Source organism: Trematomus bernacchii, unplaced genomic scaffold (genome assembly GCF_902827165.1).
Source record: "Trematomus bernacchii unplaced genomic scaffold, fTreBer1.1, whole genome shotgun sequence".
In the NCBI taxonomy this organism is placed as follows: domain Eukaryota; kingdom Metazoa; phylum Chordata; class Actinopteri; order Perciformes; family Nototheniidae; genus Trematomus; species Trematomus bernacchii.
The window spans coordinates 5218041-5245338 of NW_022987910.1; the positions used below are offsets into that span (position 1 = coordinate 5218041).

Here is a 27298-nt window from a genome sequence, read left to right on the forward strand (position 1 = left end):
ATGTATAAAACACAAAGGACAAAAGGATGTTCTGTCGTATATTCAAATAAACATGCAATAGATATGTAATACCAGGTTTATAACACTTACTTCAACTAGAAAGAAATTCAACTATAGATTTGGAAAATATATTTTAGTTTAAATTCATACAGTAGAGATGAACAGTACTCTACAGAAAAGGTGCAGCCTAATAGTTTGTAATAAAGACACATGATGTCAATGCACAGCTTATTCTTTGGGTGATTAGGTTTTGCTTCCTTATGGCACATTAGTACCCCTGATGTTTCTTTTAAATGAAGTCATAGCTTTATTACATAATAATGACATGATAAATCCTGTAATTTACATTTCAACGTGAGTGAATGGCATGTGTGTAAACAGTTTTCATAGGAATTTAGTGAAAGAATACAAATAATAAAGCATAACAATTAACAAACAATGATTAGCATAATATACTGAAAGCCAGGGCACATTAGCTTATTCTGTATTGAACTGTTTCCAAGACCAGTCCAAAGGCAGTCAAGACAAAGTCAATACAGAGTAAATCAGTTTCAAGTAAAACTCTGCAAAAGGTTGTTGATAATAATGCCCTGATACTTGGACATTTTGGAGGGATGGCTTGATGTCTGTCAGTCACAAGGGTGTGTTGACTTCCTGTAGGTTTAAGCCCGGGGTTAAGGCAAAGATTAGGTTAACAAACAACTTTTTACTAGCTTATTAAAAAATGTACAATTATCTGATGCAAGCAAAGGAGTATGCGCACCAGACACACATCACTGTGTGACGCAGGATGTATGGCATTGACCCGAGGTTAGATGGCAAGTTCTCAGGTAATCCTGTTTCTGACCACCACATTTTTTTTGTAACGCAAACACAGAACGGACAGATAGCTTATGAGAAGATATTCACTAAATTTGATGAAAGTGTTTTAGATTAGAATCGCTGGCTGCACCTAACTTATCGATACTTTGCACACAGAGACATTCATTTTGTAATTGTTTGTGCCATATTCTGGGAATACAATAGTAATACAACAGTGTGCCTGTGCAACCCCCTGCACTGCAGAACCTGTTTAGGTATAAGCTACTTGGTAAGGTTTAGAAAGGATAGTGTTTTGGGTTAAGGAAGTGAGGTTATTGAGTGCAAAAGATTCGGAACAAAGAATTCAACATTGACTTTTAGTTTCACACGGGACCTCAACCTCCTCCCAATAAAGACTTTGTTGCTTTTTATACTACGTCACCTTTCCTGGCTCACAATCAGGTGTGTCACATACTATTTATAGTGCATTACGTTTTTAGGTACGTATAAAAAGTGCATGAGAAAAGCCTGTCAGCCTAAAAACCGTAGTTGGCTGCGTGTTAATTACAGTGTCCCTTAAGATGATGATAATAGACAAATATTGTAACTACTTTTGAAATAGCTGATAAGTAATAAAAGACTGAAGATTTTTCAGATACATTTACCAACCCTGACCATGAATACAGCAACAGAGAAACTGGTGGTGGTAACATGTAAAGCTGGTGACCTAAGGACCATAACACTTGGAAAAAATGAAATAGAGTGACTGGAGAACAGAATCGTGGTTGAAATCAACGAAGACATTCTTTCCATCAAAGAAGTAGATCTTTCCTGGGGTCAGTTTAGGGAAGCTGCAGCAGTCAGGTGTCTTCAGGATGTGAGGCAAGGCCAAATGTGTCATAGTGGCATTTCTTCCATGGATTTCCAGCACATCACGAAACACGATGCTGTTCAGAGACACACTGTCCACTGTTCCGATTTGCACTAAACAGGGACATAAACACAAATGGTTTTAAGCACCACTGTACATTTGTCAAGAGGCATCTTTAGATGTATGTACACAGAAATGTGTAGAAAATGATAAACCTATATCTTACTTTTGTTGCAAAGATCTGATTCATTCAGATTGTTTATGGACAGGAGTTTGGATTCTGAAAGGACATAATACACATATATTATTGCTAAGATCCAGAAACTGAACCATGCATGTTAAAGTGACAAAGATCAGATACTGTTCTGTTAGGCAAGCATCTCACAACTGACCATTGATACTCTTGTTTTGGTTCTTTGCTGGACTCAGCCTGCCTGCGCAGCATGACCACAGTGAGGCGTTGAAGTACTGGTGACCACAACATCCGAACCCACTCTTTTTAGAGTAGAGCACCTCATTGAACTCGCTGGAGCAGCAATCACTCTAAATTTGAAGTAGACATTATGTATAATATGAATGGTCATATTCATGAGGAAAATAAGACAGAAAAAATTGAGATTTGAAGACAAAAGATAATCAAGAACAATTTGAATCTTAAACATGGCATTGTTTTAGGTGAAGTCAATCTCACATGTACTGTCTTCATGGCTCTGGTATTGGAACACTGAAAAGGCCACTTGGACTATTAATGTACACAGAGGGCACAGGCCACACAGAGACCTGCATATGTTCTCCTGTATTCATATATACAGTAGTAAGCTGTCATTGATCAGTAACACATTTCAAAAATCCACGTGGATTTCACAACAACACTGCTACAACAACACTGCTACAGTATGATCAGCAATGACGGCGGTAGCACTGGCTAATAGATTTTAAGTGGTGTTATTGCAGCACTCCAGTGATCTATCCCTGTCATTGTTGTTGTGAAATCCACATGGATTTTTGAAATGTGTTACCATCAGAGATGGGGTCGTTACTAAAAAAAAGTAATATATTACATATTACATATTACTTTAAAAAAAAGTAATATATTACACTACTTCGTTACTCTCTACATAAAGTAACTCGTTACTTTACTCGTTACTTTACTCGCAGGGCCGGCCCGCCCCTCCCTACAGGCAGATCACGCAGACTGCTAAAGTTTCAAATGTTCTCTTTAGTTCAGTTTCCATTGTCGCATAAGACTGATCCAGATAGCTCTGACTATGGCTGTCCTCTGTGTCCTGCTATCTGTATTTTGCGCAGTATATCTCTGAACGATGCGATGGTGATTCCACTGTGCAAATGGGCAACATTACCTCTACTATGAAGGATGCTACAAGCCTGTCCATCTCTGCTTTGGTTACCGGTCCTCCAAATTCTAATTTGTGCTGCTTCGGAGTCGGCGGCGGGGCACTCACAACATCCTCACTCTGGGTTCGGGGGTCCTTAGCTATTAGCTTCACCTTAGCATGTGTTCTTTGCAGGTGTTTGTTGAGGTTTGACGTGGTGTTTGCAGCAGTGTATAACAGCTTCTGGCCTGGGGCCTCATTTATAAAGGGATATACGCTCAAAAAATGGCGTACGCCAGTTTCTACGCAATGTTTGCGATTTATAAAATACTAACTTGACGAGAAATGTGCTGTCCTCCACGCAAACTCTAACCCATGCGTACGCACTAAGCACACAAACGGGAGAGACGAGAAACTGGCGACACCGTTGGCAGAAGGAAGAATGGAGAGAAATATGTGGAAATAATACCATAAATAAAATGTTACCTCTCATTTATCAAATATGAAGAATTCATTTTCAAACATTGATTAAAGCCAATCTTTAAATGATTAAACAAACGCCTGTTTGAGACTCCTCAGTGCACACAAAAACATAACTTGGAGAAATAAATAAATACGGATATGCTATTTAAAACCACCTCGAATATGTTGTGTTAATGTTATGAAATGTTTTCTCATAAATTATGCGGTAAGCAGGAGGACAGAATAAACTGACGCCGTTTTGCATTTCTATAGGTTGTAGATACGAGCATGGTTTTATATACTATCACGTTTAATCGTGTTTTATGCCGTTTGCCAAGACTTGATAAGTCGCTCGTAAAACACAGGAGGTATGGAAACTAAGAACACCATATGTGGTAAATTGTACAGCTAATATAACACAATCCATTAGTTGTATTTCCTTTAACTGGTGGATTATGGATAGTTGCTGATCGACAGCTGGAACACAAACCACCAAATACAACAAAAATAATTCAGATCCAGTCGTCATGACTCCACTCCGGAGGGATTCCACGATCATTTCTTACAGTTTCTCATCAAGGGGGTGTCTCCTGTCCCCGGGACAAACACACTGCCTGAGGAAGGTTATGTGTATTTTTTTTGTCATTAACTTTTTTCGGACCACTTATTTATTTATTTTGGTGACGATCCGACCTCCATGCTGCTACTCTGGCTCAAACTGCATCCACCAAACAATATGATTTATCTCGACCTCCCCACAATAACCAAAATCTGACACGGTGTGAGATGTCTTTTTTAGCTGTTCTATCGTAATTTCCTGCGATCTTCTTCATGGAGTCAGTCAAAATGAATGAATGAATGGGCGTTTCTTTGACTATGTATAGGCAAATATGGGCGTTACGAGTCGATTGTGATTTATAAAGGGAAACAGGCGTAGGGAGTGCCGTACGCACTTCCCTCGCCGGTACGCAATGTTTTGTGAATCGGAAAATGGCGGAAAATTTATGTACCTATTTTTGTGCTTTGTACTACGTAAGCAACCTTCCTACGTCAATCCTACGCAAGGCGTTATAAATGAGGACCCTGGACACAGTTTGCACCTCACCGTCACATTCCTGTCTATTCTTCGGACGAACTCAAAATAATGGGCATACCTCCACCCCTCGAAAGTTATCGCTGACTCTGCCATGTTTATGCAGCACTGCACGTGGAGATGTGGACGCGCAAGTCACGCAGATTACGTACATATAAACCTGCGGCGGAAACCCCTCTTGTCTGTCAGTGTGATTATGACTGATTTTATAAAAGTAACAAAGTAACGCGTGTCGGGGCAATGTTAGTAACTGTAGTGTGATTACTGAATTATAAAAGTAACGCGTTACACTACTCCGTTACCGACAAAAGTAATATATATATATATAGTAATATTATTACAGTAACGCGTTACTTTGTAACGCGTTACTGTAATAATATTACGTTACACCCAACTCTGGTTACCATGTTATCCTACCATATCCTATCCACATTATTATTTCCTTTGGCACCACTGACAGGTAAACATTTTCACTGAGAGATATTTAAAGATATACTTGATGTTTTTCGTACAACAGGGTCTTTCAGCTAGGAGGAATAGAAAAGCAGTTGAGGAGAGGGGATTGACATGCTGCCAATATTTTTATTGGAAGAGAGTTGAGAGTTTGTTGGCCTTGTGAGGTTTGAATGTTTCTCATCATAGAAATATGTTGTCACTGCAGATACATCACACCTTTTCAAGATTCACTCACAACACTTAACAGTTGTGAAGTCGAAATCCAAATGGTTTTGGGTATCATTATTATTATTATTACAAAATCCTACCTCTGTGGTTTGCAGAAGGGATCCACAGCAGTTATAATATTTCTCTCCACTTTGTCCAGTCAGGTTGTAAAGTCTTCCCGCACAGCACTTCTTCTTTGGGTCTGAGATGTTGTAGGCTTCCCCCCCACAGCAGTGAGAGTTTCCATTTTTGGCATGCCTGGAGAAACATAGCTTTGTAATATCAAATCAGGTGATTGAGATAAAGAACAAAGGACTTGAAGCCTGGAGCGTATAGTCTTATCTTTTTAATCAGACATGCATAAGAGGCTGTTTAATGTTAATCAGTAAACCGACTTGCATCTCCAGCAGAGACGTCTGGGTCTCTTGTCACCTGAGAAGGGTAAATCCAACCTGCAGTCTCCTAATATCTCTGGTGTGGTCTACCCCACCTCCTCAAAAAAATATCTGGGTCTTTAGCTTCCCTAGAATTTTTCACCAACTAATAGATCACTTAAAAAGACTAATCCTTTTCAAGCTGGTCAGCTAGGATAGGGATTGATGAGTAATTTATATTCAACAAATTGAACTAATAGATAAACCAAAAGACCCAAAGCTTACTAAACTAAAAGAGCTGCTGAGTCAGACTTCTCTCTGGATTTGTCATTTGATTATTTTTAAGTACTGAATAAGTTAAGATTGAACCAAAAAACAGACTTGCACATACTGTAACTCGTAAACTCTTAAATGTCAGGGCCCTATCACATTTCAGTAAACGGCTGGAAAAGATAACAGGGACATGCAGAAGTATTGCCAAACCTTCCCAAACACAAGGCAGATGTTCATAAATGCAGATGCAAACCCAGACAGTCAGACATTCCTTGGCTCAATGGTGCACAAAAATTTCCAGATGTAATCAAAAAAGGAGGCACATGATCAGTGCATGGCTGCTGGAATGCCTTCCTGTCTGGGAGACAGTATGAAAACAACAAGACAGAATTTTTCTTTGCCACTCCTGTCTGAGTTTGTCTGCACCCTAACTCACAAGATAAACAGCGCAATTCCAGATCCGTCGGTTCATCTTTGAACACCCACAAAACACATACCGGACACTGCAGCACTCAAAAGTGAGCCAAAACACATACAGTACCAGACACTGCAGCACTCAAAAGTGAGCCAAAACCCTTCATATACAGTCTATGGCCAAAACATATACCAGACAATAAAGTGACCCCAAAGAAATGTTTACCGTCTCATTGAATTAAAAATGGTTTTCAATGATAAATATAAACACATGCACAAATAATCACCTGTGTCCATGGCAGCAGATGTCCTCCTTAGGAAGATAGGGTTCTCTCCCGCAGTAGTGTTGTTCAGGTGAGGGATGAGTCCCTCCAGCTGAACATACCTCTCCATCATCTCTGTACTTGTACAAGGTGCCTTTACGACAGAGGACTCCGCTTTGTGCCAAGCAATAAGACGTCTGTCCGAAGCACTTTAAGAATCACAGAAAACAAAGTAAAACTGTGCAAATGGAATTCTGAAAAAAATACAGACCCAAAATAAAAATGAAAATCGTCCTTCTGCTTGTGCCGTCAACTTAAACGACACCAATGTAAGCAGCGTCTACTGTCCATTATATCAAAAAACACAGTCACTCGCTATAAGGAGCTGGGTGGAGCTCTGAGCCCGCTGAACTAAGCTGCACCACGACAGCAGTTTTGTTTTTTACAGTATAATCTGAGATGAATTTCTATCAGTTCTAAAACTACTACATTATTTATTTGCAAAATATAAAGAAATGTGATCCAGGTCGTTGTCAGAAGACCCATAAGGCAGCCACTTAAAGTACTTGGGAGTTTAACAATTTTTTTTTTTTTTTATGTTAACCAAAAACCCCTCAAATCTCACGGTAAGGGTGTTGTTTCGTTTTCCAAAGACAAACACAGAGACAAATATTTGACCTTTACAGAAAAAATACTCCACCCAGCTGAGTTGAAACAGTTATCATGTTTAGTATATTACTTGATCTTTCCAAGGTTTCCTTCCAGTTACACAGCCATCGCAGCAGATGTGCGCCCTTGGGTCATACACAGTGCGGACACCCTCATAACGTTCTACAGAACAGACAGGGATGGTGGGGTTAGGAGGAGAAAAAAAGTATGGTTATTAGGCGGTGTTGGGATGAATGACGTTGGGAAAATTGTAACTCAGAGGTTGGGTCAATATTTGAAAAGTGAGTTTACCAGCAAATATTTCTCAAGAAAGTTCCCTTTTTGACAGACACACAAGGAGACTGTTCTCTAATCTCTGGTGGGCAAAGGGTGGAATAACATATGTGTGGTTTTATGAATTTAACATTTTCCTTGAGGTAATTCTAGCAAATATCAAATGCTATAAAGGCAGTTTTATGACTTAAGAGACTGAACATATTTAAACATCTAAAACAAGAAAAAGTCTACATTTATTCTTCCAAAAGAAAAAAAAGAACCAAGATACATAAAACCAAGATCTTATTGCTGCTTTCACGTTATGTTTCAGATGTTTCGACTATTCCTTCTGTAGTCTGTAAATCTGTTTACACTTACTAACCCATGACCCCAATCTTTCCCCAACAAATTACTACATAAACAAATCTTGACCACTCCTGTGACAGATTAGCCCTTGTATGAAGTAATGAGTTTGTATAAGGAACATGCAATGTAAACTTAGTAAGGTTGTTAGATCTGTTAGATCTGTTTGGAATAAATCAAGTCTCACACCTTTTGCAAAGGAGCGTTATATGTTTTGCTGCATAGCCATTACGAGATACGATATAAAAGCAGCTATTCATGCTTGTAACATTGTTGATGGTTCCCACATGTCATAACTTGTGCGTGCCCAGGTTATTCAGGTTAAATAGACATAATAAGATCATTAAACCTACAGTTGGTCTTCTGGCATACTTGCATATTAGCAACCCTTCACAGTTTGCCTTTAGGTGTTTTGTGTGCAACTGAGGTGAGCAAATATCGGCTCATGAATCATATTAGGGGGTTGTGTCAACACACCTCCATCAATATGATGACTTATCAGATAAAAGTAACTGATTAAAGTCCAACCCACACAAAACTACACACCCACTCACATACCTGAGGTGCGGCAACATTGAGACTTTGGCTGGTTTTTGTCACAGGAGCTGGAACCCTTTGACCCACAGATAAAAAATGTTGTCTGTTTGCTGTGGACGTGCAGAGATAAGGAAAAATAAACACAAAGGCACATTAGGCACAAAGTCAATATTTTCAACACAATATTGTTTGCCAGTTTTTGGCAATAATAGCATTTTGTTGTTCTCAGTAAGATAGTCAAAAACGTTGGTTTACTTACCAAATGAGCAGAGAAGAGGGTTTCTGGAAAACAAAACACAAATATGTGAATATCTTTAAGCAATAGAGTGGTGCAGTGACGAGTCCTAAAACCCGGAACTGAGTTAGCATTTTACCACATCCGGTTCCCTCGTCTCAGAGTCAATGGGATTTCTCCATAGGATTTTGGAAAATAGCTCGAAATAAGGTCTGTGGTTGACACAAATTTAAGAGACGGATCACGTTTTGTTCTACGACATTAAATACATCAGCAGTGACCCCACTGGTGATTTTTAAAGAGTTTACGTGTCTGAAAAACGATGGTTGTTAACAAGTGGCTGAATAGGACTACAGAAGTTGTCGAGGACGTTGTACCAAGTATTACGCCGAACACGTAAACACTCCCGCTAAGTTTGTCTGCCCCTGTTCTGCTTGAAAGAAAAAAGCAGAACAGGGGCACTAAGTTTGTCTGCCCCTGTTCTGCTTGAAAGCAAGTACCTGCGCTCTTGCAAACTGTTAAAACAAACGCTTGAACTTGTACAATTTTGAATCTGTATGTTTGAATATCGATCTTAAAGGTCCCATGTCATGCTTTTCTGGTTATTACCCGTCCCCTTGTGTGTTATGAAGGTTTTTATGCATGTAAACGGTCTGCAGAGTCAAAAACCCTCAAAGTACACCCTGTAGCGAGTAAAACTCTAACACAGAAAATACCTCCCCAAAACGCCTCGTTGGAGATTTCTCATTTACTTCCTGGGTATCGCTACGTAGGGATACCCAGTAGCCACGCCCAGAGCTATGGCCGCACCCTCTGCCAGCCTTTCACGAAACAAAGCTTCCCAAACCTTTCAGCGATTCATGCCGGATATGTACAGCGTAGGGCACTGAAGAACGATGCTGTTGTTTGGACCAGCGGGAGATTCGGGTACACAACCTGTAAGTATTCATTGTTGTTTGTATTTATGATGTTTAAAACAAACAAGGTATCTACCACGACTGTTTAAATGGGTAAACGTTTTTCGGGCCACTACGTTGGGATCGCGGAGAAATGCTCTCCGCAGACCCATTCTCACAGCGTTATAAACCTTTTTCTTACTCAATATCAAGCCACACTTATTGTTTTTACTTCGGCTGTGAGTGTTTGTGTGTGCTCAGGATGAGTTTAGCTTGTTCTCGCTGTATCTGTATCGCCGCACACGGAAGCCTGTCTCGCTGCTCCTCTGCTCCTCGCGAGCAGCTGCGAGCAGCAACGCGCCCTCAACGTCGCGACCAATCAGAGCACACTGGGCTCACAGGGAGGGGGGGCAGGAACTCCAACAAGCCGTTTAGGACAGAGAGTGAATACCGGTGAATACACATACGTTACAGAGATGCTGTATGAGAAACCAATGTGAGTTTGGAAAATTACACAGTATAAATCTATTTTAGTATACCTCAACAATGGAATTATGATCAGTAGAAATGGGCATGACATGGGACCTTTAAGTTGGCATGATGTTGAAGTCGTGCGACCCTGCTGTACTCGGCTGTAGTTCGTTTATAGCATAAAGTTAGCATTTTACTTCTGGCTATTAGATTTATGATTCGAAAATTATAAAAGTAGGGTAGACATGTGGATATTATCCGGCTGAACAAAACGTGCATTTATCAGACAGGTTCATTTTCCACCGACCTTATTTCGAGCTATTTTCCAAAATCCGATGGAGAATGCTTTAAAACATTGTGATCAATCTGAATCGACACACAATCTACATTTTAATTACAGAACTACTGCAGTAGAGTGGGTCTATTGTCAGTTGCTTCTGTTATTTTATCCATCCACTTTATTATACATGAAGTGGTCTACAGGTAATTTTTATTTTGCTTTTTTTCTAACGACAGAGAGGTCAAACACATTAAAGATATCAATTTGTTTCTTACCTGATTCTGCACGCCTGTAGAGAAAAAACACATAAAGTATTCAGTGAGAAAATAATAATTGTGTCATAAATAAAAAGTGTTAAACAGAAACAGAAACCCAGGAGCAACTGTCAGTGTGTCATCCTGCATGTTCAGGCAATCCCTTCATGCCTCATGAGGCCCGTACAACAAGGCACAATTTGGGGTTAGCAAATTAACCTCAGGGTTAACTCTGGGTTTTCAGTCCTACGGCGGTGGTTCACCCCATTTAAACCAACACTGAAATAAAAAATTAAAGAAGAGCGATCAAAAGATCAACTCGTTTAAAAGCACTGTCTGTTGACAACTTTCAGCTTGGATTGTAAAACAACATTAAACATTAAGGCAGAATGTAGACATACTAATGGGCTTAAACCTGCCTATTGATAACCTTATGATTACAGGCTTTATTTAGTCATTTAATTTATTGGTTAATATTTGAATCAGAAGCCCATTTATAAACAGATCCCTATTGTCGTTGAGGAATCTACTTATTGTTGAAGAGGCATTTTTTGTTGCTGCTTTAAGTGTCTTGTAAAATGTTTTTCTCCAAGTTAATACTTAAATTGTTATGTGGTTAGGAACTGGTTATTGGGCTCTCTATATCAGATGAATTCTAGGGAATCAGTACTGCCACATGACGATGCTCAGACGTACATAAATCCTTCTTACAGGAGCTGGAATTGATCTGCTTTGGCTCTAGGCTTCCATTCATCTCATGGCAGCACTCAGTCTTAGGGTTGTACTGCTTATGTCCACAGCACACGTGGCCACTGGAGTCTTTCTGCAGGAACGTTTTGCTATTATGCGGACCACAACACAAGTGCGTGTGTTTATCAAATGCCACTGCGGAAAAGAGAAAGATGCTGCTTAAAACGTTATCACTTTTGTCACAACAAATCTGACACAAATCAGTTTATTTTGCACACCAATACTGTGTCAGCTCTACTCACCTCTACCGCAGCAACTGGCATCTGGCACAGTTTTATTTACAACCGTTGAATCACAGCATAGTTCACTGGATATTTTGTAGGGCTTCTCTCCACAGAGAGCTGTTAAAACATATTCAGGTCAACATACAGACACCAAACACATTTTTAGCATGAAGTTCCCGACACAATCAGATTTTGCAGATTCAAAATGGGAGATGTGTAAAGGCGGAGCTATTTTTGTGTCTCAAATGAAATGTGCCGTTCATGGGAGAAATGTGGTGAAAATATTAAATTCTCAATCATGATGAACAATATGAAATTCTACAAACCAACAAATAAGAAAGATCTATGAAATTACATAAAATAAACTAGCCTTGGACACTGAAGGCAATTATAGAAATAAACCAATTACGACAAAGGCATCCGTACCCAGTATTGCGTCTATTCTTAGCATCATTTTTTTATCAAGTAGGAAAAAAGAAAGCATCAGCATAAAACATTGCAGCCGAACAAGACCCTGCAGCGCGTCGTGAACACTGCTGAGAGGATCATCGGTGCCAAGATATTGAAGTGACTGTTATTTTGTTATTTTGTAAATATTGATTGTTGTGATTTATCTTAATGTGTGCATATGTGTAAATGTGTCTGTTGATTGTATATATAGAGGATATACATATTTTATACAGATTTGTATATTTGTATTATTGTATTTTGTATTCGGGATTGTTGGAAACATTATTTCGATCTCTCTGTCTGTACAAACACACAGAAAATTTGACATTAAAGTTGACTTTGACTTTGACTGATCATATCAGAAATAATAAGCATGGCCTGAAAGTAAGAAAAGTCAAAGCTCAACGCTTTACCTTAAACTGCATTACACAGTAAGGGTCGACGTTCAAACGCACCTGACGGACAGCAGGAGGAATTGATGGATTCAACCTCAAGACTCTTGGGAGGAACAGTACAGCAGCACTGATTCCTAAGGTTGAACGGCTTATCTCCACAGCACCGGTGTTCAGTGGAGGTTTTCGGCACTACCTTCTTAAATCCTTTCGGACCACAACACAACTGCTTGTCCACATCAAAGGCCACTGTGGAAAAGATCAGGATGATATTTTCAAACTTTCATCTGAGCCACAAGTTTGAATCCTGCAAGCCACAAGGGTTTGGATCAGGGGCGTCGCCTGGACCTGAAAACATTCGGGGCTTAGCCCACAGTGGCGGCGGCACTAGTGGCATTTTTCACTGCAACACTCCCCACACGCACACACACAGTACACCCGCGACTGTTACAATGAAGGCTCGATAATCAGCTCACGGCATATAGGCAGGGGTAAAGTGGTATTTTTTATGAGTGGGGGGCGGACCTCACCTCCTCTAGAGGGGTCCGGGGCAGGGTTCGAGTTATGTGGGAGCCAATGGGAGCTGAGCTCCCATAAGGAGGGGTCTGAGCTCCCACGGACGCAGTGAAATCATACATATGTGGGGGTCGCTAATACATTACCAACAACCATTATTTTGATCACAAATAATGCATGTGTCAATGTCATGAGTATTATTTAAGTTAACGAGGTAAATAGGCTAAAAAAAATACACTGCAATACATTATTGCGCAATCTGTGCCTGTGAGCGTGCTGCGCGAGCCGAGATGATGTGTGTGTGCGTAGTCGAACCTTTTCATATTTAAGTTTGTAGCAAGTAGAGGGCTGCTGCTGTGTGTGTGTGTGTGTGTGTGTGTGTGTGTGTGTGTGTGTGTGTTTGTGTGTGTGTGTGTGTGTGTGTGTGTGTGTGTGTGTGTGTGTGTTTGAGTGTGTGCGTGTGCGTTAGTTTTAAAGACCCCCATAGAGCTCAGTTTATAACTCGAACCCTGGTCCGGGGGGATGCTCCCCCGGGAAGATTTCTTTTTAAATATTGAAGTTAAATGCATCAATCTGGTGCACTTTGAGAGCAACATGAAGAGATCTATGGATACCTCTCTCAACACCCATATGAAACAGAACTGTATACAGATTTTCTTTTTCTTTAAGGATATTTTACTAATCACTCCCCTTTTAAACTCTATTCTTGTTTTACTGCCATATAGTATTTCATAACTGTTTTTCCTTTATTCTCTTATTTTTTTTATAACTATAATGATCATATGAAGGTGTGCCGCAGAAATAATCTTTTGAATAATTTGTGACCAAACCGTTTGAGACCCACTGAGATAACTTAGACTAAAGTTAAGTATCTAAACACTCTTTAGCTCACCTGAGTCTCTCAGTCTGAGAGGAGAGGACTCTCCTCCAGCTTGTTGTGGAACAAACACCTCCTTATGTCCGTTAGTGCAGCTAGCTAACCAGATGCTAACAACACGGTCCCTGCTGGCACCGGGCACCGGTCCCTCTCTCTCTCTCTCTCTATCACACTAAATGCGCTATTGCCACACACACACAGAGCCGAGCTTGAATGACACAAGCACAGCACACGTTTATTTCCATGCAACTCTCTGATTGGTCTGGTGTCATGCCCTTGTTGCATTCACTGAACACGGGAAATTACAGTGCTGCAGTCCTCTCTTGTGTCATGATGAGGTTCACGTAAAGCACGGTTAATGTATTATATTATTGAGGGAAAATTGTCCGGGGCTACAGAAAAAACATTCGGGGCTAAAGCCCCGGATGCCCAGGCCAGGCGACGCCACTGGTTTGGATAAAGTACAGAAGAACAGAAAATAACATGCCTTTCATTTGAAATGCATAAGACTGAGGTGAACCAGTGGCAGCTGTAGGAGAATCATGACGTTTTCGTACTTAATTTCAGACATTGTATCAGAATTTATCAGATTCATATGTATGTTTTTTGGTGAACTTCTAAGCTGTTTAGTTCAGCCTGACTGTCCCGAGGCAGAGTTTAATACTCTGTAGACAAACATCTGCATCACAGGTATCTGATTATTCTGTCTGGTTACTATAAAGGAATCTACACCTTTCAGCCAATCAGAGGAAGCAAGAGTTTTTCAGGGGGAATTGTATACAATAACAAATCCTAAATTAATTGTATTATGTAAGTGTATACCCTGTTTTTATTAGATGATTTGCAACCAGCTCTACTTACCTTTACCACAACATTTGGCGTTTGGACCAGGCTTGGCTGCAACGTTAGACTCACAGCATATATCATTGAGTTTGTTGTAGGCCTTCAGTCCACAGCAAGATGACACCTTTTGACTAAGACCCTTTGTAACAGCTGTAAAAACAAAAAGGGTGTATGTCAACATGCGAACAGAGATTAATTCAAGATACAGTAACAGCCAAAAAGTGTTATATTTCTTTCGATGTGGGAAATTGAAAGCAAAAAAAAAAAATTCTGTTAATGCTGGTTTTCACTAGCCAATGCAGGGAAGTGTTTAAGTTCAAAAACAGGTCAGGTTCAAAGAGAGGACAACAGATTCAAGTGTTCATCTGCCTGACCTTTAACATTTTAGTTTCAATAATAAAATCATCAAACCACAACAGCAGCACGTCATTCAGTGCAGGTCTAGACAAAGGGTCTGTCAGTTCGCCCAGTATAAGCATTTTAACACTGCTGTTTTGTATTAACAGTGGCAGTGGTTATGACGCAATCGTTATGTTGGCTCATTGCGCATTTTTCCATTAGAGTCAGCAATGACGTTTGATGCTCTCTGAAGAAGAGCAACAAGGTTGAAGAGTAGCGGCCATTTGAAGCTTTAAGGTATCTCTAAAGATTATTATATTCCTTCTTCTCATACTAAAGCATAGTCTCTATTTTCTTAGAATTAAAATCATAAATCTAACATTGGAAGTTCTTGCTAGCCTAACAAAAATGGGTGGGAATTACCTGTTTTGTTATGTCCATTGTCTACTTCACAACACGTGCCTTCTTCAGGGTTGAAAGCCTGCCCTCCACAACACAGCCCTGCCCCTGTACAAACTTCATTCCCACAGCATTCAGCCTTGCCGATGTCATTACTTAGTTTCTCAGAGTTTGTCCTGAAAGACAGTCATTGGTATTGCATTAGCATCACAGTTATTATGTAGGAAATACAGTTATTTTACATTTAAATGTATCCTTCCTTCATGTGTATTTACATTTTAGTCTTATCCTTTGTAATACTGCCCTCTGATGGAGTTTTCTAAAAACACTCTAAACTAGGTATAGCCACAACGGTACATACACATGTCCACTCTTCGCTGTACATGCAGACATATTTCACAGGGGGAAAAAAAATCACCTACAGGAATAGATCACATGTAAACACGCCTGCTGGAAAGAGTTCTGGAATAGTTGATGAGCTTTTTAGTACAAACTATTTTGTGTGGAATGAAGGGAAAAGGGAGGACGGGAGATCAGAAGCTTTTAGTAGCCAAGTAAACTATTTGTACACAAATAAGGAATCTGAATAGTTTCTAGGCTTATGCAAATAAGGTGCTATATTTAGAAGCTGACGAGTAGAGAAGCTAGAATGAGGATGACTGTTGGGGAGACCTTCGGCATGGCATCAGGGGTCAATCAAATCGTAAAGAAAAGGTTTTTGGCACGGAGTATAAATGTATGCGTCACCTGATGATGAGTCATACAACATCACAGGCATTAACCTGGAAGACCCTCGCCCTAGGAAGAGCTGCTCTCTAGATTTAACAAACTACATATAAATGTATTTTTTTTATTTAAGGATGAATTGCTGTGGTTTTATCTTGTAGGTTTTATCGGCAGACAAAATGAGGTTGCACCGACAACAGTAAAATCATTATCACATCGAAAAGCAGAACTTGCTACATCCTGATCATGACTGAGGTGCCCTTGAGCAAGGCTCTCATCCCTCACTGCTCCAGTGACAACGCTCAGTGGCTGGCAGATCAGGTCACTCCAAGCCCAACATAATTTCATAGGAAGGCCAATAAATAGCATGCCACTTTCTAGTGCGATGTCTACACATTATCGTCTTTTGCCCTATTTTCCTTACCAACTAGAGATGCACACTGGCAGTTTAAAACATTGGATTGGGAGTGATGAAATCATACCAACTACTTGGTTAGGTTTAAGAAAGTATTTAGTTTGAATTATAATAATGACATTGTTATGTATTGTAATAATACTAAAATAATATTAAATAGATATAGCACTTTTCAAGACGCTTTGCAAAAGTCACATTTAACAAACACATTCATACAAGAAAGACAGATAATGTAACATTCAGATTGGCGGATGATAGGTTGGTTGATTGTCTGATGTGTATAGGGAGGGCGTTCCAGAGGGATGGTGAGGCAGCCCCCCAGGTCCGGAGCTTAGTCAGGTGGTCTTTAGGGTGTTTGCATCTCCATAACTAAGGAAACTTAACAATGGACATAAACTGCCTCCCAGACTTGAGTCCTGGACTTGGACTCGAGTGCCGACTTTCGGGACACGTGACCCAACCCGGACTCGCGCAGTGATGGACTTGGACTCGAACTGGGTCTCATGAATTCTCGCGCACTAGGACTCGGACTTCGACTCGCGCACTGACGGACTCGGACTCAAACTCCGACTACCGACTGACGTTGGTCTCGAACTCTTGGAAGTTTTCTCGAGTCCGGACGTACTCTTCCCAGCCGGTGTGCACTTTGCAGCTGCAGGGGGAGTTCCCGTAGCGCGCGCCCCCGCTATTCCCAGTGTTAAAATGTACAGAGCAGTGGCGGCTCCAGAGTATTTTTGTTGGGTAATCTATGGTAGGGCTAAAACCCGGCGTCATGGCCGCCCATCCAGGATTTGGGCCCGCCCATCCAGGATTTGGGCCCGCTGTTTTAATTCAGGGCAATACAACATTTTAATTGTTTTATTATTATGTTTATTGTTGTTATTTGTAGGGCTTTGTCCTAATATTTATTTTTGTTTTAAACTATGTTGAAAGATTAGTTTAATATCATTTTTGTATTTTGCTATGAAATTCTGAATGAAATTCTGAATGAAATTCTGAATGAAAGGCTGCGCGTGAGACTGGTTTTTCGCTGGGTTGAGTCGTGTGGGTTTTTGAGTGAGATGCGGCACAGCAGCCTGTCAGTTTACTCTTGCTAGGTTAGTTTGGCTATTATCATTTATATTTATCTGCAACAATGGATATCAGGAAGTGGTTCATGAAAGGAATATGGCAACTCAGCGCCAGATGCAGCCACATTAGAAGAAATCAGTTATGTTACCAATGAGCTAGCAAGCCAGCCAGGGACAAGGGAGGCTGGCAATCAATTATATTTTGAAGAGAAATTGACTCTCAAGCCGGTGTTATGCCGTAGGTTAAAGCCTTGCCGTAGATTGAAGCCCTGTTCGCGGGGACGCGCACAGGTGACATCATCGCCTGTATTGAACTTCGCCTAGTTTTCAAAGCTTTTTTCTCTCTTTTGAATGATATATTTCACATCAGATTAAACAGCAAACGGCTGAATAAATAATGTGCATACAATTGCAAGGTTGCTCATTTTAAGGAAAGACAATGAAAGGATAAGATGTCATTTGTCAGTATAGTCCTATTTCTTAAAACCTTCGCTGTTGTTTAAGTGTCTGATACTTGATAACCACGAATAGTAAGCAATGATAGTAATGATATATAACATATATGATAATGTCAGACACTGTGTTATTTTCAATCAAGCCTAAAAGATCATTTGTTCAAACTAGCTCCACTCACTTTAATTGCTCCTTTGAATGTAATTGTCCTCTGTGGTTTCCTACTCAACACATTTTTGTATTGTAATGCCACTCATATTTTATTTTTTATTTTATTTTAAGGTGACATTGAATGTTTTGAAAGGTGCCATAAAATAAAGTTTATTATTGATCTTATATCTGTGCCTATATCACGCTATTAATGTTCCTTATTTTAGACTAGGTTTTTCCTGGTGTCAATAGGGAAGATCTGCAATGTTCTCTACATAACATGTTCAGCAGAGCAGGTATTTCTCCTGCCAGATATGGCACCCCCCCTACAACTTTGTCCAGGACAGTCACACCGTCACCAAAATCACACTGGTGTTGCCTGTTCCCCTCTAGTGTGTGCTCACAAACGCATTTTACTCTGGGCCCATTAGGTAAAAAACTAAAGAGGGGCTTCCATATCCGGCAGAGAAGGTGCTGCCAGATATGGCACCCCCCCTGCAACTTTGTCCAGGACAGTCACAACTTCACCAAAATCACATTGGTGTTTGCTGTTCCCCTCTAGTTTATGCTCACCAAAGCATTTTACTCTGGGCCCAGCAGATAAAAAACTAAAGAGGGGCTTCCATATCCGGCAGACCAGGTGTTGTATAGCTGCCGGATTTGGAAGCCCCCCTATATCTTTGTCCAGGATAGTCACAACTTCACCAAAATCACACTGGTGTTGCCTGTTCCCCTCTGGTGTGTGCTCACAAACGCATTTTACTCTGGGCCCATTAGGTAAAAAACTAAAGAGGGGCTTCCATATCCGGCAGAGAAGGTGCTGCCAGATATGGCACCCCCCCTGCAACTTTGTCCAGGACAGTCACAACTTCACCAAAATCACATTGGTGTTTGCTGTTCCCCTCTAGTTTATGCTCACCAAAGCATTTTACTCTGGGCCCAGCAGGTGCAAAACTAAAGAGGGGCTTCCATATCCGGCAGAGAAGGTGTTGTGGCTGCCAGATTTGGAAGCCCCCCTATAATTGTTCACCTGCTGGGCCCAGAGTAACATGCTTTTGTGAGCACAAAGTAGAGGGAAACAGCAAACACCAGTGTGATTTTGGTGAGTCTATGACTATCCTGGACAAAGATATAGGGGGGCTTCCAAATCCGGCAGCCACAACACCTGGTCTGCCGGAAATGGAAGCCCCTCTTTAGTTCTGCACCTGCTGGGCCCAGAGTAAAATGCTTTGGTGAGCATAAACTAGAGGGGAACAGCAAACACCAGTATGATTTTGGTGAAGTTGTGACTATCCTGGACAAAGATATAGGGGGGCTTCCAAATCCGGCAGCTACAACACCTGGTCTGCCGGATATGGAAGCCCCTCTTTAGTTCTGCACCTGCTGGGCCCAGAGTAAAATGCTTTGGTGAGCATAAACTAGAGGGGAACAGCAAACACCAGTATGATTTTGGTGAAGTTGTGGCTGTCCTGGACAAAATGATAGGGGGGCTTCCAAATCTGGCAGGAGAAATACCTGCTCTGCTGAACATGTTAGAGAACAGTGCAGATCTTCCCTATTGACACCAGGATTAACCTAGTCTAAAATAAGGAACATTAATAGTGTGATATAGGCACAGATATAAGATCAATAATACACTTTATTTTAGGGCATCTTTCAAAGCATTCAATGTCACCTTAAAATACAATAAAAAATAAAATATGAGTGGCATTACATTACAAACATGTGTTGAGTAGGAAACCACAAAGGACATTTACATTCAAAGGAGCAATTAAAGCGAGTGAAGCCAGTTTGAACACATTATCTTTTAGGCTTGATTGAAAATAACACAGTGTCTGACATATGTTATATCATTACTGTTATATCATTGCTTACTATTCGTGGTTATCAGACACTTAAACAACAGAGAAGGTTTTAAGAAATAGGACTATAGCTACTGACAAATGACATATTATCCTGTCATTGTCTGTTCTGTAGGAAGGAGGAACATAACAGAGTGGACTCAAAAACGGAAGTTTGTTCACGAAGATTGTGACAGATCTGAAAAGTGTCCTTAAAACGAGCCTCCTCGCAATTGTATACACATTATTTATTCAGCCGTTTGCTGTTTAATCTGATGGGAAATATATAATTCAAAAGAGAGAAAGTAAATAGTATCTTTCGTTTTTCCGCTTAGAAAACGAGACGAACGCTCAATACAGGCGATGACGTCTCCTTTGCGCGTCCCCGCGAACAGGGCTTCAATCTACGGCAAGGCTTCAATCTACGGCAGGGGTCGGCAACCTTTTTGATATGAAGTGCCATTAAAAAAAAAGATTGTTATCAGCGTGCCAACGATCCAGAATTATCAACGGGGGGGGGGGGGGGGGGGGGGGGGGGGGGTTGAGGAGCTTGACGCTCATGAACTATCAACAGGAGGGCGGGGGGGCCTCGCTGCGGGGAAGCAGTGTGTGGACCTGGTTTAAACGGCATAATAATAAGGACGATCGTCCGTTCTGTGATTCTCCAGAACACACATGTTATGATATTAGGGTCATGCAGAGTGAGATGAGATCGCTGTCCCTTTAAGAGAGAGAGAGAGGGGTGTGGCGTGTGCATGTGTGTGTGTGGATGGTAGAGCGAGAGTGAGCGAGCGTGTGTATGTTTCTGGAAGTGAAACGAGGCAGCAGAAAAACAGGTCTGTGATGTATTTTGTGAAACAGAAGAACAGCTAAATAAATGCAACGGCCTCCCAAGAAGAGCTCGCCTCTCTCCAGTCATTTAAGCTAAAGTGGGTTATTGAACCTGAAGCTTGTTGCTTCTGCCCTCCTCGACTACGGTCTGGGAGCCGACAGGAAAGTTCAACACACAGATGGCCAGTCCGCCCCTTTGTAGCATATTATTTCAATGAGAGATGAGCAGATCGCCACTGGGCTTTCAACTAAAGACACAGCCACGCAAAAACTGCGGCATTTGTAAAGCTTCTTATGGGTACTGCAATTTGTGAAGTGCTTTCCTCTGTGGTGAAACGATCAGCCCTGCACCACGGAGGAAAGCGGCAGAAAGTCACCTGGAGTTAAAGAGAGCGGGGCTGCGCTGCGTGCGGGGAGACGCGCTCTGGCGGCGGTCTCGTTCAGGATCCGAAAATACAATTTAAATATTTTGCACACTTATTCGACTTATTCCTAGGGTGCCACTGGTTACGGTGCCGCGTGCCAATGCTGGCACGCGTGCCAGGGGTTGCCGACCCCTGATCTACGGTATAACACCGGCTCTCTCACAAACTCCTGCTCTGTGCGCAAGCAGACCACTGCACACGCTCTCTGCCTGCCTCGCTCAATCTCTCTCTCCCTTTCTCTCCATCGCTCAACCTCACTCCACGGCCCAATCCCAAACCGCCCCCTACACCCTACACCCTACCCCTACAAACTACCCCTCCGTTTGCGCGTTCGCGCGGAGGGTCCGCCACATTAAGTGCTGTTCCAAACCAACGAGTGTGGAGCGGTGTGGAAGGGGGGAGTGGGCTATCAAGCCCTCAAACAGCGAGTCTGCATCAGTGCTGACTTGAGACCGGTCTCTACCTGACCGGAGTCACGCTGTGTGTGTCCGTCAGGAAACACGCTGTTTACAAGTAGTTCCAGCAAACATCCACTGATAAATTGCGATGTTAACAACCTCATGATAACCTCATATTTTTTTAACTTAGGATCATACCTGTGTTTAGTCTAGAAAAGGTAAATGTGTGCATTTTATTATAAAGTTGTGTATATTTACAGACTGTTGCAAAAACTAAGAAGCTTATAAACATCAGGTTTAAAACTAAAAGAGCTTTACAAAAAAGTAACACAATGAAAGATGTTTGGAGTTTTATTTGAGTTATTAATTTACATTTTTTGTCTAAGAGATGCTGATTTGAAACCGTTGTTACATACAGTTAGGCATTTCCTGTTTCTGCCGGAGAGAGGGGAGTTTGTCCCAAAGCTTGCCGCTGTATTTACTCCCTCCATCTGACAGGAGGGAGCCTCATTCAGCTGCGAGTGGCTACAGACGGAGTTCACTCCGCCACGGAGGGGTAGGGTCGAGGGAGTGGTTTGGGTTTGGGATTGGGCCCACCTCTCCACCCTGTGTGCGCTCCTCAAGTTTGCCTGTGCTTGCCCAAGTTGGCACAGCGTTACAAATGTGCCACAAAACCAACCAATGGATGTAGCCTATAATAAGACCGTCAACAGCCTTATGGCAACCTAAAACCCCTCTGTTTCCGTAACAACAATTCACGAGCGCCCCTCACCCCCCCCCGTTGACAATTATGATTTCCCGGGAAATGTAAGTTTCGGGGTGGGCCCGCCCTGGTAAATCAAATGCCCGCCCAGAGACGTATGTCTGCCGCCGGGTCTGCGTAACCCATACAGTGGTGGGGCTCAAGTCAGTATTTGCAATGTAATTATACACGCTATATCGCCTCCCTTGACAGTGAAACGCCACGCGTGAGGTTTAGATTATTTCCCTGTCTCAATCCAAATTGAACTGTATGAAATAAAAAGGCACATTTGTCTTGTAGTAAATAAAAAGGGCGACCTGGAGCCAATCCTGCAATTTCCCCACAGGTGAAAGAGTTGACATGCTGAACACCCTACCCTTGCAGGGGGGTCTGGGGGGATTTTCCTCCAGGAGATTTTTTGAAATACTAACATAAAATACACATTCTGGTACTCTCTTGAGAAGAAAAATAAATAAATCTATTACTACACGACATATTTAAAAAAATGAATGCCATTTTTGTTTTTTGTTACTTTGTTCTGAAAGCTGAACCTGCTGCTCCTAACAGAGAGAAGAGGAGAGAGGCTGTGTGAATTACTTTACATTGTGGATAAGGGTGGATAGCCCCCATTGTTCTGTGTGTCAAAATGAAAGACAGCCCACACACCTATCAATCATCAAACCGTGGGGTCTTATTTCATTACGTGTTGATTTCTATCAACACGTAATGTTGTATCGATGTATAGAGATGTAGCCTACTACAGCAAAAGTATTCTCCGTCGGGACTTCCTGCAACAACACCACGCCGTTATCGTGATTCTGATTGGCCAGAAGACATTATCAAAGATGTTTTATTGAGAAGACGATCACTACGTGACAAAAGTTTTCAACACCGTTTCTAGTCTTCGGTATTTCCAGACAAGTGGCTACTGAAATCAATCTTACTAACTGCTGTCTGTGCAATTTACTCCGCGCCAGTTGGCGGACTTTATTTGGCTTCATTTAACCTCATTTTTCATGGTGGGGCTAAGGTGGGGCTAAGCCATTTCTTGGTATGACTGAAGCCTACCCCAGCCATACCCTGGCGCTGCCACTGGTGCAGAGACACACACCCCCATATCGTGCTGTGTGGTTTTACAGAAAGAGCAGGCAACATGCTCTTTAGGTGAAAGGTCGATTGAGGAGAAGACTGTGACAACGTGGAATTTCACGAGGAAAAGTTCACAGTGTTATGGTGGTCACTGTTTCACATTGAAAATTGCACTATGCTATTCCACTGTTAACATCATTTCAATGACGTTCACAACAACAAACCATTTATGTTTATGACCCATCCCTAATACAATAGGGTTGACTCGGACTTCGACGAGTGGGGACACGAGATTGACTCGTACTACAGAATTGGTGACTTGACTACAACACTCCTGCCTCCTTGATGAGAGTCAAGTGTCCATCAACTCCATTCTCCTCCCTTCCTCAACTTTCTTGCTTTTTAATATGTGCTTAATATATGCTGCCACCAGAGCAGGCATAAATTAAAAGCAAATTATTTGATAAACTTATGTTATTCATTTGAATCGAGTGCTACCAGAAGTGGCTTGGTACTGGGCCAATAATTTGGTGCTACGCCCCTGTTTGTCACTACACATGTTTGAGCTTCTGTACTTGTGAGCTACCTCACTCACTTAATGCATTCTTCAGCTCCCAATCCAGGGTCTAAAACTTTCCCTTCGATAAAGTACCCTTATCTCAAAGGCATAAAAAAACAATCTTGGTCCTCTCACACCCACACACTCAAGAAGAACACTTACAGGACGCAGTCGCTTTTAGGGTCTTCTCTTCCTCCCATGGCAGCCCCTGCACACAATCCCAGATATGAGTCATTGGGAAAATAACAGGATTTGTTAAACTGCCAACATTTAAAAAACAAAACTGCTCCATAATCCTGCAGCAAAATGCAAGACACCCATATTTCTTTCTTATCAACATAATAAAGTATTATACAATGAAGTTGTTGTGTATAGGCTTTTACTTAAAACATGTTAAACTGTGTGAGAAAGAGAGAGTTGATGAATCAGCAGGTTCAGAGAAGATGTAGCAGGGCTAACACTACAGCTCTGCCAGAGAAGCCTTAACATCCTTCATTTTCATGCCAGAACATGCATCTTCTTGCATACAGACTATTACACTTGGAACCCATTTCTGTAGCCAACGTTTTAAAAAATATCCATTGTTTGATTAGTTATTTAAATAAACTGTCCCCCACATAATTTAATGACTTAATGAGTGAGGAAAGACTAAACACCAAAATTATAACGGAACAAGAACGGCCAATTAAGCTCCGTTATATTAGGAAAGTGAATTAGCCCACTTACCACACACATTGGAGCCGCCAATCAGCCAAACGGAGGAAATGTAAGCGAAAGCAAACAGCGTGAGCATCTTAGAGCCTGTTTGGTCAACTGTTAGAGTGTTGCAAATAAAAACGATAGGCCTGTATAAATAATATCAAAGGGGCACTCCTCCTTCCTTATACACACCTACAAATATGTCACCCCATCGCTGAGTCCTGGTCATGTGACGCAAATAAGACACTAGACATCCTAATTGGCGGTATACTAAACCTCCCCAGCATGTCTTTAAGCTTATTAAGGTCCAAATATTTCATAAATATATCAATTTGTTTCATGGAAAAGTGATGTCTTACTCCAACAAAATATCCAGTTATTATCAAGTTGGGGGGGGGGTTACAGATGTCACCACCATGTGATCGTTGAATTAAAGAAAGGGGGGTGAATATGTTCACCGGTTGTTTAGTCTGCTTTTCTTTCTGGACTCGAAGCAGACGCGTTGACGCATTCACCAGCCACACACTTGTCCTTTATAGGTGGAGGATTGTTATGCTTATTAAGGACACTGAGGTTTCCAGCTATTCATTAGACACCAACTATATTTCGTTTACATGCAACTGAAGTACTCTCTAATTGTAACTTAAAATCAACATGCAGGCACTGTTAAAAATGAACATCCTGGTTTTGAGAATTTAATCAGGTTAAACTGAGACAAGCCACTATAAGAACAGCCAAACTTTTCACTCATCAATCCGTCAATTTGGGCTTACTTGTTTATCCCCCGAGGTTCTTACTAGTTATCTCATGTGCAGAGTTCCTCATACATTACGGAATAAAACTGTGCGTGAACCAAACAAAAACTTGCCCAAATGGAGTAGCCAGAATTATAGCCGTGACAAAAATCGTTTGTAAAAGTAGACTACAAGCCTCCTACCTCAGAAATGTATAGGCCCCTTTCCACAACTGTGTTATATTAAAACTCAAGAATACCAGCAGCACTTTTTCTTGAAGAAATTAATAGTAAGATGCTGGGCTGACTGAGCCTGACTCAGCAACTCAGCAGTCTAGAGTCTAGACGACACTGTCTTATTTTTCCATAAAAAATAAAAAAACGTTCATGTTTGAATAGAAAATCCGTGTGGGCGTCAATTTAATAAAATATCCTAGGGTAATGAGGCATCAACAAACTTCCCTCATTCAGTAAGGTTCAAGCAATGCCCCATAGTGGATGGAAAATGAATAACTAGTTCTCCCCCTCCATGCAGAAACTAGATGAGGAGCACGTTCAGCCACAGACGCATCCCTCCTCGGCACAGCACTGAGCGCACAACCGGGTTAACCCATCAATAACCTGCACTGAACATTAATAATATTTACACTATATGCACAACTTATACCTGCTCTGGTACCTGCTCCTTAAATGTTTATATATTCAATATCTGTTCTGCTCACATATATATGCACCGGTACATCGTTTAGCTCCCGTTATTTGTTATTTATATTAGCCTACTGTTAATCAGAGGTGAGAAGTAGTGGAGTACAAATATTTCGTTACTGTACTTAGCCTAAGTACATTTTTCTGGTATCAGTTTTTACTCCACTACTTATCTTTCTGACGACTTTTGACTTTTATTTCTTACATTTTTAACACAAACCTGTACTTTCTACTTTTTACGTTTTCAAAACAGGTTCGTTACTTTAGTTTTAATCTGTTTTTGGTGGCATGATGATTATTATTTAGAGTCATTGTGTGCCTATTGATTTTAACACAATCCGTGTATCTATCATTTCCCGGTCTTCTCTAAAGAAGAGAGACCAATGAGAACTTTGTAATGTTGCCGTTGTTCAGCATCGAAACATTCATTAGCTAACAATGACATTATTGTTCTATTCATATAAAGGGAGGTCAGTTACTCTATAAAACAGTTGATATAGTTATACGTTTTACTTATACATTTCGAAGCCCATCTTCTGTACTTCTATTTGAGTAAAGGATGTGTTTACTTTTGCCATCTCTGCTGTTAATACATATGTATTCTTATTTTATGTTTTACTTGTATTATTATTTTTTAATTCCTTTGTATATTCTATTTGTAATATCTGTGTTTCTTCTTATTCTGTTGCTGAAACGTGAATTTCCCTGGGATTATTAAAGGTCCATTTTATCATCTTAACTATCCAGAAATTCTACATTTCACACAATAATAATACCCATTAACACAATGCAATAATAATCTTCCTTCCGTTCCTATAGTGTGACTGAGGGAAGCATTGTATGTGTAAGTGTATTTGTGTGAGAACTTCGTTAAGAAAAGAAAAAGGACATAAGAAAAGGCCTGCCCTGAACCACAACGGTGCAAGCTCCTCTTGAAGAAAGCATCGAATTAAATGCTCAAGTTAAAATTAAAATATCATGGATTGAAGCTATACATTTATGAACATGATTTAATTCTGCTTTGAAATGTATAAACAAGCTAAATGCATCGCTCATATTGCCTAATAAATTGAATCACAACTTTCGTTTGTTTGGGTGATTCATTTATAATTTCTAGAGAGCGTGGATCTGCTGAGACATGTTGCGACTTGATGACGGATGTGG

The 27298-nt window shown here is 40.9% G+C and overlaps 1 protein-coding gene across 4 annotated transcripts; it reads right to left on the minus strand.

Moving 5' to 3' along the window:
• Positions 1 to 25650, minus strand: si:ch211-195m9.3 (galaxin). Of its 4 annotated transcripts, none has more exons than XM_034115327.1 (16): positions 25634 to 25650; positions 24160 to 24205; positions 15323 to 15474; positions 14579 to 14710; positions 12388 to 12573; positions 11501 to 11599; positions 11205 to 11393; positions 10530 to 10543; positions 8632 to 8654; positions 8394 to 8482; positions 7288 to 7379; positions 6573 to 6757; positions 5326 to 5482; positions 2065 to 2215; positions 1899 to 1952; positions 1 to 1785 (listed from the first exon to the last, which is right to left on the minus strand). In XM_034115327.1, the coding sequence occupies exons 2-16, from the start codon at positions 24195 to 24197 to the stop codon at positions 1529 to 1531; spliced, it is 1818 nt and encodes a 605-aa protein (XP_033971218.1). In that variant the 5' UTR covers positions 24198 to 24205; positions 25634 to 25650; the 3' UTR covers positions 1 to 1528. The 4 variants fall into 4 exon arrangements, with proteins under 4 accessions (XP_033971218.1, XP_033971217.1, XP_033971216.1 ...); XM_034115326.1 differs by lacking the exon at positions 25634 to 25650 and adding an exon at positions 24724 to 24827 and having other exon boundaries at positions 11220 to 11393; XM_034115325.1 differs by lacking the exon at positions 25634 to 25650 and adding an exon at positions 24724 to 24827.
• Positions 25651 to 27298: the final 1648 nt, after the last annotated feature.

What these genes read in the sequence shown, in the direction of transcription:
- si:ch211-195m9.3 (XM_034115325.1), bottom strand. Translation starts at nt 24,790, where the DNA reads ATGCTCACGCTGTTTGCTTTCGCTTACATTTCCTCCGTTTGGCTGATT. An exon ending in CAATGGACATAACAAAACAG is followed by an intron (nt 14,711 to 15,322) that starts GTAATTCCCACC and finishes TTGTTTTTACAG; the next exon opens with CTGTTACAAAGGGTCTTAGT. An exon ending in TTCCTCCTGCTGTCCGTCAG is followed by an intron (nt 11,600 to 12,387) that starts GTGCGTTTGAAC and finishes ATGTTTTAACAG; the next exon opens with CTCTCTGTGGAGAGAAGCCC.